The sequence below is a fragment of the Perna viridis genome, chromosome 4 (genome assembly GCF_037379345.1).
Source record: "Perna viridis isolate PV_CMFRI_1.1 ecotype Kerala chromosome 4, ASM3737934v1, whole genome shotgun sequence".
NCBI classification, from domain to species: domain Eukaryota; kingdom Metazoa; phylum Mollusca; class Bivalvia; order Mytilida; family Mytilidae; genus Perna; species Perna viridis.
The window spans coordinates 17531606-17544001 of NC_142448.1; the positions used below are offsets into that span (position 1 = coordinate 17531606).

The 12396-nt window shown below is 32.5% G+C and overlaps 1 protein-coding gene across 1 annotated transcript in view; it reads left to right on the forward strand.

The window, feature by feature from the left end:
- The first annotated feature begins 1829 nt into the window (after nt 1–1829).
- LOC148619122 (uncharacterized) overlaps nt 1830–12396 on the forward strand; it is a 54451-nt gene continuing 43884 nt past the window's right edge. The window contains exons 1-2 of the mRNA XM_088578686.1: nt 1830–1976; nt 8259–8572. Coding sequence (XP_088434812.1) covers nt 1841–1976; nt 8259–8572 — 450 coding nt within the window. The 5' untranslated portion in view covers nt 1830–1840. The remainder of the gene's footprint in view (nt 1977–8258; nt 8573–12396) is intronic.

Genomic DNA, 12396 nt, shown 5'->3' on the forward strand with positions numbered 1-12396 from the left:
TAGGGCATGGCATAAAATACGCATGCTTAAACGACAAGGGCAGGACATGACATGATCTACTCTTTTGATGTAAGACGAGAAACCAGCAGCACACCTATGGTGGACTATACTAGCATGCACTAGCATGCATGAAAGATATCCTTAATAATTAGAGAGTATATTGGTTATTCTTAGGTTCATCATTTTATTCATAAACAGGCTATGGTTTAAGCAAAATAAATATTTCATCAAGTGCATAAAATTGTAAAAGCCCTTATTTGAAGGCATTCATAAACTCTTCTTATGCTATGTTTTTTATGAATCAATATTTTAAAGCTATTGGTTTTACGTTTATTTATGTGTACTGTGTTATATCATGTGTGATGAGACCATCATGACTCTTTCTACATATACTTCATCCCTAAATGAGTTAAATGTATTAAAAGCATTCGTTTCTTCTTTGTCATTTTTATTCTTGGAACCAAAAAAGTGTATATTATTGTATGGCATCTCAAAGCCTTCGTCACGAGCATTTATAAATACAGTAGGAAGTTTGTACGAGATTTAAACACATTTTTTATCCTGGTCCTGCTTACATTACATTTTGCTGGTCTTAGAGGTATTTTCTAGACGAACCAAAAATCATCGTTTGTATTTGTTTTATTCATATTTTTTTTTCAAAATCATCATGTCATATTTTTTATTTAGTAACAACCAGATTCAGCTCATAGTTTATACTAATAGCGCGATCTGTAAGTAGTGTTTTGTTTTTCTAATTTGAATAATTTATTTAAACAGTAAATAACTTTTTTGTATCGAATTCAACCCAAAAAAATGACCATAGTTAATATCACTTTAAGGTAATACCCAATAAATGTCAGTGTTTCTATGATACCGTCTCATGCCATATATACCTATTATTTCTAATATTTTTCATAGACCAGTTATTTTGTTTGGATTTATCATTTATTGCTAATACCATATTAATTATGTCAAATTGTTTTCCGTTAGATAATTTTATTAATTTCCTGAATATGGGGCAAACTTGAGTAGCATATTTCGACCGATGGAAAACGACAACAATCGGATAATAAGGATTACATGGGCAACCAATGCGGTGGCCACATAATTATTGTTGTTTGTTTTCAGCATTTTGTTTCTTTATTTGGTCTTAGTTTAGGTATAGAAATCTCTAGATCAGGGACCGTATTTAAATATCTTGAATAGTTGCATGACTGAACTCTTATGTAAGTAACATTTGTATTAGATTAATGTCCTTTGGTGATAATTTGGAATCTGACTCTGTTACTTTTTAAGACTTTTCTCACACACATTCACTTAATTGCATAAAAAATACCACAAAGGAAATTATCAATGGTTAAAATTTTATTAAAGTTTTGGGATACTTTTTTAAAAATATTCTGACATTAATGAACTAATATTCTGGCAATTTGGTAATAATTTTTTATATATGGTAGCATATATAAATTTCAGTTGACTTCATTCAGTATAGAACCTATATTTTAGTAGCTCGTTTTTTTTCATTATTCATGACATGGAAATATTGACTCGTATATGATTGCTGTATGACAAAAGATGAAGTTTCATAAGGGTTTTTTTATTACATTCAAAACTTTTAATGAATATAAGATTTAAATTGATTATTAGAATCGGCTATAAAGTATTCATTACTATCAATCACAATGCTTAAACAATTGGTCATTTAAAAATAAGTATTGTTTCAGTAAAACCATAGACAACTGGATAGAATCAATAGTTATTGAATAACTGAACTGATGATAGCATCAGATTTCCAGTCTCAGACTAATTGTAATTTTAATTGCTTTTTATGAACACAGAAATGACTGGAATCGATAGAGCTACATCATTTAAAACTTTAAACTTTAATTCGATTTTCAGAGTGTATAGTATCGTTCAAATGACTAGGATGATGATACTGGTAGTCTTTCTACTTTTTTCTACTGAATTTATTTCAGGTAAGAAATAGTAATAGTTAAACAGTAGATTACACTTGTCTATAACGAATTCAACACCAAGGGCTTGTGTGCAATTTGGTAGATTAAAAAATTGTTTTAGAGAAAAGCGAAGCAAGAGTTTGTCGAAACAGTCCATGACAGAGACGGGTACAATCTAGTCTCCGGTTTTGTTATTTAGTGAAAAAAATAGATTTCCAAATGAAAAGACTTATTGACATATATTTGTGTGAAAAAAATGACCGGAACCAGACATAAATCTATCCGAGTTGTTTCATAGTTTACGTGTCAAAATCGTTTCTATACAATTATCAATAATTTCTTACGAAATTTGAAGGTCTGCTGGAGAAATTTGAAGTTCACGACATGTGGAGCACATGCTTCATAAAACTAAATATTTGGTAAAATCCGCCTTGATACAAGGCTTTTATAGTTGGGATTATTGAAAAAAAATATATTAAAAAATCAATTTTTTTCACCAATTTTTGAAAATTCCATTTTGAATTAAGACTTCCATTATTTGCAGAGAGTAACAATAAAAAAGATGTTGTCAAGTTAAGCTAAATATTGCCAGATTTCTATCTTGACCTTTCAAGCCAATAGTTGACAATTGTAGTTAAGTAGATGTTTATTTTTTTAAATGCACTTGGCCTAGTATCAGAGGGAATACATTTTGCATAAATTTTTTTAAATTTTTTTTTTAGATTTTTTATAAGTATTATTTTTTTAATAAGGCGCAATGGTTAAATTACTAAACCCGCTGTATCTCGGATACAGAACATATTTAAAATTTTAGTTGAATTAAAGTTATTCTTTTGAAAATAAGGTTAAATGATAGCCTTCTATCTAATGTCGACATTTTTAATGACAATAAAAAGTCTTCTGAGTTTTTTTTTCTGTTTTCTCATTTATTAAAAGTGTTTGCTCAATATTGCCCACGTATTTTTGAACTGGTGCTCCCAGTTTTTAGTAGAGTCCGAGTTGCTCATTTGCTTTTGTTACTTTGTATGTATTATTGTAATTACTTTATGTTCTTTGTTGTGTATGTCTGTTTTCCATGTCTGGCCTTTGTCCCTTGATTACATTCTTTTGATTACTCTAGAACCTTGGTTCCCTTGATTACTCCTTCAAAGATCAAATAATTGACAGAAATAAGTTGATTTCACCATCTTGGACGAATGTTTTACTTAAGCTTTTTTTTCTTTTCTTTTCTTTTCTTTTTTTTTTTTTTTTAGGTCTGGCATCACTTTTCCTGCAACTTATGTAGGATCAAAACATTTTTTTTAGTTACAGCACTAATTCTACTGATGAATTATACAATTTACACATTTATTTGGTAAATTTTCGACTTTGGAACAAATGTGTTATTATTTATTAAAGGGGGAGTCCTTTTATGTTTTTGTTTTGTTTTGTTTCGGGTTAAATTTTATCATTATCCTCCGCGACGCGTCACGAGGGGACATGGAAATTCCGTCCGTCCGCGTTTTCTGCACCTTTTTTTGTAATGCTGTTACCAAATAAGTTTGATTTTGATATGTGCCTTATTATGAAGAGTTACAGATTAAGTTCAACTTTGGTTACGATTGAATGATTTTTACGGAAGTTACTGCCTTTGGACATAGAAAATTTCAGTGAATTTACAGTTTTCCACACTTTTGTTTGTAATTCTTTATCTTTTGTATATGGCCTTATTATGAAGAGTTACAGATTAAGTTCGACTTTGGTTACGGTTGAATGATTTTTACGGAAGTTACAGCCCTTGGAAAATTTCAGTGAATTTTAAGTTTTCCGCACTTTTTTTTCGTGGGGAACACTGTTCTTGTATTCAAATTGAATTTACATGTTTCATAATTGATTTAACATTTATTTACCCTACTCCAGGGATGTGTTTATCCATCCATCCAATATGTGCTCTTTCTTTTTTCTGAATCTTGTGATGACAGTTTTCTTATGTCTAACAAAATTTGCAATATTTATATGATTGGTATGTTTGTATTTAAAGTTTTCCATTTTGAAACGTGTTTGTGCATTCGTTCAGAAGGATACTCTGTTGCCTTTAAAAAAAGACGAGAAACATTGTTATACATTTATTTGGAAAATATATTTGCTGCTCTTCTAATACGCACTCCATTCCTTGCAGTAAAATAATAGTTTATGACGTTTTATATTTAACTTAGTCGTATTTGTTTCGTCTTACTGACAACTGTCTCCTTTATTGTCAAGCACCCCTTATCATTTAATTACTTTCCTCTAAAAAAGTTTGATTCATGACCGTGATAATTAAAAATGTGTTTCAATGCGGTTTATAATATGAATCATTTTGATTTAATAAGATTATATTTTACAAGCAAGTTTAAGGAGAAATGCCGCAATTTTCCAAATCAATAACTATTTCCAAAGGGCAACTATTTTCCATGTCAATTTAACAATGTTTTTTAAAACTATTACTTGTTTGAATGTTTGATGCACAAAGCTGCTTGCTAGACATAAGGGTTAGTTGATTGATAGTTAGTCTATTTGCCTTGTACATTTGCTTAAACATTATTTTGAAAATAAGGTCACTGACTTCTTTGAACTATAATGTACATGGTAGCATATAGTTTCACACCTTTTGTGAAAAGGGTTTATCTGCTACACGTAATGATGTCATTAGTTTTCTGCACCAAAGTGTTACAGTCACTTTTATCAAAAATTCCCGTTGTTGTGTCGTCTGCAACGAATGTCCCGAAAGGCGAGACTAAGGTATTACATTTCCGGCGTCGGCATAAGATTTTCTGGTAAAGTCAGTTTGATATGAACCACTTATGTTATATTTGGTATGCAGTTGCATTAACGTCTCTTTGCAATAGTTCTATATCTGTTTCACGCATATTCCCCGCTGTCACGGTCTACTCAATTTTATATTTTCAGTTTTCTGGTTAGGTCATTTCAACATTAGTAACTTGTAATAGGTTAGTTGTATCTGGTATATAGTGTGGTATTGGCATAACTTCTTCACAGTTCTACATCGCTTTCCTTCGCCCCTACAGTCATAATCTATTGATTTTTACATTACAGAAACATCACTTCGTTACAATTCCATATATGCAACAATAAACTATACCTGAGGAAACTGTGTACTAAGTAGTATTGATATGATAAATTGTCCATAATATATAAAATTAACAACAATGTCACCATCAATCAAATTTGAGTATCATTTTCTATATTCGTCTTCGTGATAACAGTTTATATTGTCTAGATTTGACTGCTTTTAACGCACTTTAGATGTTTAATGGCAGCATGTCTTGAAATATGCATGAAGTGTCTTGTCCCTTGATATAAAACCTAATTATCTATACTGTATTTTTCTTTGTAACATTTAAATTGGTCTTACTGTGTAATGCCCGACTTGAAACTGATCAGATAACAGTTTTCCTATAAAATCAAACCAGTTATTTAGTTTGAAAATCTAATCCATCAAATAATGATCACAAATGTTTTATTTTCATGTTTTTGATGGGAACGTTAGAACATATGTTTTTAGACTAAATCCAAAGATATATTTGCTATTTTAAATCGTACCAATAGCGTATCAATACGCTTATTCCATTCAAACGTCATGAGGTCTCATCAGCTAGAACAAAACATTCACCATTTGCAATATTCATGTTTATCATGTTGTCATTGAAAATCGACGATAATGTATACGTAACTGTTCAGTAGGTAGATAATGAAAATGTCAGGCAAAATACAATTTTAAAATGATGAAATTTCCATTAGGTAAGCCATCACTTACACATTTGTACATTTACATGAAAACTTGGTTCGATTGTTTTAGTATAGTATGACTTAAAAAACACCAATAGTACCGGGGATCCACAAAACAAGATAGAATGACATACATGTTGAAAACACCGATAGTATAGGGATCCACAGAACAAGATAAAAGGAAACACATGTTGAAAACGTACACCGATAGTACCGGAATTCACAAAGCATGTTAAAGGACACACAAGGACACAAGAAATTTGTATTTTCTCTTTAAGGAAAGCTAAATGAAATTTGAATGTACATATGAATCATATTTTTTTTACTTTTCATTATTATTTTGAGACTTCGGTCATCCTTATGCGTTTAATTTTTAGTGTAGTCGACTTTCGACGCTTAAAATATTTCAGGAACCCGATATTCACCATAATATCAAATAAATCCTTGAGATACCAATTGTAATATCAAAACGGAATACTGAATAATTTGATTCTAGAAATAATTGTCATATTTATTCCTATGATTGTATTACATATTGTTGAAAATTTTGGAAAATCTAAATTAAGTTGGTTTGTATTTTGAATTGCCAAAATTGATTATTAATCATATTTCAGATTCAGTTGATAATACGTTTGTATTAAGTTATTATTTATGCTTGTGCATTTGTATCAATGCGTATGCCCATTGTTAGCGGAAATTACAACATCAGTAATTTTGATACTCGTCTCAATTTTACATGAACATTTTTCAGTATAACTAATAATTCAAAAGCATTTGAGATGGTATTTCTACATTTCAATAACATGATTACGTTGATATTTGTATATTTTTTTTTGTTATTGTTCCGGCAGTTTATTGAAGTTAAGATCATTTATTTTCACACGAACGTCTTCATGCACTAATCGTTTTAATTAAAAGTATTGCATTTCGTATGCAAGCGTAATTTCTTGAAATTCGAATATATTTGTTATTCATGCAAGAAGCAGGAAATGGAAAATCCTGTATAAGCTGTAAATAATTAGACTAAATATGGATCTCTACCGATTCCTACATATTACAATTAAAACTGCAAAAACTGTGAGCAATGATTACTTAATGAAACCCCCGTTCCCCGCTCTAGGAATCCAAAAGGTTATAAGTACGGAAAAACCTGGAAAGGTACACAATGGCATAAAATAATAAAGAATGTGCAAAAGTTTCATCAAATTTCAATCAGCTGTTTGAGCGGAAGATTTGCAGTTTAGATCATGGGCAGACGACTTGTTGGACGGATAGCATGATCGCTATAAACCTCTCGCTTTTCAATGGGGGTATAAAACATGAATTATATTGATTTCCCTTAAAAGAGTAATCAAGGGAACCAAGGTTATAGCGGTATTTAAAAGAATTTAATCCAGGAACAAAGACCAGACATATACAACAAAGAACATAAAGTAACTAAAATCATACATACAGAGTAACAAAAGTAAATGAGCAACTCGGACTCCACTAAAAACTGGGAGCATTGACCAGGTGCACCGGTAGGGTAAGCATCCTCTGCATTTCGCCCCGTGCAGGTCCGGGTGTTAAAAGAATAGGCCTGCAGCAGCGCTAAGCTTGTCGTAAAAGGCGACTAAATAGTGCTCAGAAACCTAGCCGGGGGCTAGGCGCTCTGCCCACAGGGCAACTGGGATGTGTGCCCCAGGTGGTGGAATGGGGTACCCCTGGCGTGTTACATGCTGGGGTTGTCAGGCTATAATACGGAAAACCGGACCGCAAACCATAGTAGTGCACCGTGTTGGGAAAGATGCCACGTTCCTCGCACGTTAAAGAACCCTGCTGTGGTATTCGATAGGAGTAGGAACCTTTGCGCTCCGCCACAGGAGGCTAAATTGCCCGACCTTACCCATCCCTCCCTTTTTCTAGTGGCAATCAAAATTTGTCGACCCTACTGTCCTTGTGTCCCATCCTGTTTTTCATTTCATCATCATTTCATGTTCATTTTATCATCCGTTTCATGTTCATCGTCTGAATATAGCTGAAATATTGCTGCTCGGACGTTAAACCCCAACAATCAATCAATCAATCAATCCTCTGCATTTCTAGAAACACCCGCCGAGTTGCTCATAAAAAGTGAAGTCCGGGGTAGACAAACGAGGAAAGGAAAACTATGACCCGTTGAATAAATCAGTTTTCATGGTGCTGATGGATACACCATAACGATCCACGAGTTCATGATGACGACCATAAAACTTGTGTAATTTTTAAATATTCATTTGCAAATGATTTACATATTGTTCATTAAATGCTCCCGTTGAATTAGGGCCATAAATGAAACCAAACAAATAAAAAAATATATTCGAGCTTATTTCTTTACTTCTGAATAATTTAATTACAGGTTTTTTAGGCAACCCGGTTTCATATAAGTAATTTTTTATTGGTATATTTAAAGCCTTGACATGTAGGAAATGTATTTTAATAACATATATATGAATATGCTCCGTACTTTTCTTTGCCCTCCTTATATCAATGACAGTTTAAAATTGTCCTTTTTAGTGAAATGCAAGTTACAAATACATGGAGGACATAAAATCAAACTGGTTGAAGGAAGCAGTGCAGCTATAGATGTTTCGTACACGAATACAGGAATACAGTCGTTGTCGTGTGTCATCAAATCTGAAAACGACATTGTTCTGAGTGGAACAATTAACACTCTACATAAAAATGGGACAGTTGATATAACACCAGCTGACACTGGACAACTGGTTTTTGGGTCATATATGGTTGTATTTGCTGTTTTTAATGGTACAGTGGAAGTTGACAGTACTACAGCATTATTACTCTATGAACGGGAATTGGCAGGACTCACGGTATGTAAAATGACCTTTGTTCTGTAATGAAATGAAGAGAGAAAAGATAAATTAAACACAATCATTGCAAAACTACCAGTGTTCTTATACATACATAAGGATTGAATTGATACAAAACATCACGTTAACTGAGGCATCTGTTTTTTCTTCGTATTTTGCAAACAAAATAACAATAATTTATTTTCAAAATAAAATAAGTTATGGAAAGCTTTGCTGGGCATTATAAGTGTAATAAAGCATAACACATAAGATTTACCTGTCCACTAGGAAAGCCCTCTATAAAATGGAACATTCATTTCTTTTTAGTCAATAAAACTTTAATGCATTAATTACCTTTAAAGTAAAAGTTCAACTTTGCTTCAACCCATTTAGATATGCACTTTTATCAAACGATGTTTGATCGGGTACATAAAGAATAGCTTGTGATAACCAGTCACGTAGTCTAACGATTCTGTTATGTGATTTAGATTCGGTTGGACGTTAAACTTATTTTCTAGATTTGTACCTTGTAGTTTTTAACAATATGGTTAACAATATTTTTTAATTCATTTGTACTTGTAATTAAAAATATCGTTATCAATTTTCAAGAATAGTTTTATCTTAGTTATATAAAACTGAGCTATGTAAGCAAAAAGCCTCTAAATATTGACAAAAACTTCAGAAATGAATATTGAATCACAGGTTATTTTTTAAATGAGTTTTAGAGTTTTAATGACTTGTTCATTTAGCAATTAAGATTAAACAATATTTGATTCATGACTGTGGAACTATCACTTTTACTCTTTTTTTTTCTGTTTTACTCTTGAATGGTCCTGGGAATGCCTATTGCGTACAATTTGTCATCATACCATAATTTGTACAACTAATGTTACAGTAAAAAGGACTTGCTTTTGCCCTCATATTTCAATATCCCACTTCATTGAAATTGTTAGGTTTGAGACCTTCTTCTTTGAAAATAGATTTCAGTCTTCCTAAATTTTCCAGGTTATTTTATATGTTTGTTTCATGTCCTTGACCCAGTATACTTAATTTTGTTTTGTATCTTGATTCCACGACGCAATTTAACTCATCATGATGTTCTTCATTTTCTTTTCCTATGACCTTAAGAATATATGGTCTAACTTGTGTGAATTTTCTAGCATTACCCTTTGTTAAGTGTATCACTGAAAGTTTCCTATGAAAGAGTAATCAAGGGTGACCAGGATCCTAGCGAAAAACAAAATATTGTAATCCAGTGACAAATACCAAACATTGAACACAGACACACACAACAAAGAACATAAAAACCAAAATAACACATATAAAGTAACAAAAGTAAAAAATGAGCAACACGGACTCAACCCAAAAGTGGGAGCATGGACCAGGTGCACCGGTAGTGTAGGGTAAGTGTCCTCTGTTTTTCTAGAAACACCTACCGAGTTGCTCATAAAAAGTCAAGTCAGGGTAGAGGAAAGTAAAACTATGACACGTTGAACAAATCGGTTCTCATGGCACGAGTTCATGATGACGACCATCAAACTTCTGTAGTAATGACTTCAATCTTGTAGCAACATAACCATGTTCCAAAAGCCTAATTGTAAGAAGTCTACCTCGGTACTAAAAGTCAGTATATGTACGACAAGCTCTGGCATATCATTATGAATTGTATGACAGTTAAAGAAACAAATCTTTACAAACTTAAAGACCTTAAATACCATTCATTTGGCCCCGTGCAGGTCCGGGTGTTAAAAGAATAGGCCTGCAGCAGCGCTAAGCTTGTCGTAAAAGGCGACTAAATAGTGCTCAGAAACCTAGCCGGAGGCTAGGCGCTCTGCCCACAGAGCAACTGGGATGTGTGCCCCAGGTGGTGGAATGGGGTACCCCCTGGCGTGTTACATGCTGGGGTTGTCAGGCTATAATACGGAAAACCTGACCGCAAACCATAGTGGTGCACCGTGTTGGGAAAGATGCCACTTTCCTCGCACGTAAAAGAACCCAGCTGTGGTATTCGATAGGAGTAGGAACCTTTGCGCTCTGCCACAGGAGGCTAAATTGCCCGACCTTACCCATCCCCCCTTTTTCCAGTGGCAATCAAAATTTGTCGACCCTATTATCCTTGTGACCCATCCTTTCTTTTCTTCATTTCATGTTCATTTAATCATCCATTTCATGTTCATCGTCTGAATATAGCTGAAATATTGCTGCTCGGACGTTAAACCCCAACAAACAAACAAACAAACAAACAAACCATTCATTTGTCACATCATCATCAATGTCATTTTAAGTAAGAAATGAGAAATTATTATATTTGTGTATAATATGAACATGCCCTTTGTATAACTTAATTTCTAAACAACTTGAACTCTTTGTTTTTGTGGGCGTGTACGTTATCTAATTACTTGTGTATAAATTGGTTGGTTTGTTTGTCATGTATAAAATGACCACAGAAAAATGTCTTAAATTTTGACCCTCTTCAAGAGAACTAAATTACATCTTGCTTATTAAATTTCAGAAGGAAAAAAGTCAATGTAGTTTTAAATTTTACCCTATATTTCTGCAACCTTAGCAAACATATATAACGGTGAGAATAAACAGGAGGGAAACAAACAAAGGGAAAAGAGACACTGACAAAAGGAACTGTGTATTCGTATAGTCAAAGGGAGTTCTGTGTGTGTGACCTTATACATATTATCTACATCATATTGTTTCCAAGGATCCTGTCTCTTTTTATAGTAGGGCATACGATGCAGATATACCCGAAATAGCATATTCGTCCAAATTGTACTGGAAAATTGTATTACACTCGACCGATTGGCGGTTTAAACAATATTTATTTACAGTACACTTAAGGCTCCAACATTTTTTCCGCGCATTGTACATTAATATTTTCAAAAGGATAAAAGATAGATCTTTCTTTGTTGTTTTTTTTCTGTTCTGTGTATTTTACGGTCTTTGAACCTGATGGTTTATTTTGATAAAAGGATACTGGTGAATAAACATTTTTAGTACAAAAATAGCTTTTCCCAGTCTTTATTTGTAAAACACTATGACGGCTGATATTGAAATAAAACATTATCCTTATAAATCTTAGTTGCTACATTTGCAAATAAAATGAATGAAATGGAGTTCTGTAACATCTTTTTGTGTTGATACCATGGCAACAATGTCAAAAATGGAATTTTATGATGTTTACTGATTCAAAAATACGTACTGAATTCGGGAAAAATAGTAGCACTTGTTTGTGATTTATATTAACTAAATACAGCATTATTTTCATAAAATCAAATGAAATTATCAACATGTACATATTTACATAGCACTACCTCAATCGCAGATTCATCCAAAAAGTTTTGTGAAATGTGCTTTCGAAACATTTTTTTCATTATTTTTTATTCCAATTTATTCTGTCCATTGCACACATCAATACATTTGGTCTAATACATGTTATTAATGTAATGTTATCACAAATAGGTTTTGACAGTAATTTGTTTAGCTCAATAGATTTAAGCCATCCTGTCCTCGTTTATGGAAATGGCCCCACCCTCCATCTAAGTGAAATTTAATGGTATTTACAATGCCCTTCCGGTTCACTTAATCAACGGAAAAACGTAATCATTTGTTTTGTTAAAACAATAAGTATATAAAATTAAAAAATTATACATTGTTCATTGTAAACTGGTTTTATTTGTTTCATTGTCCTGCTTACTGATGTTTACTAATTTGTTCAATCAGAAAAACCATCGCAATTCAGTTGTTTGAATTTTCTTCAGATCAAATAATTCATGCAAATATTTTCCTTCTGTACTCAGATTTAACATGTAAAGCTGAAGTAACTGTCGTACATC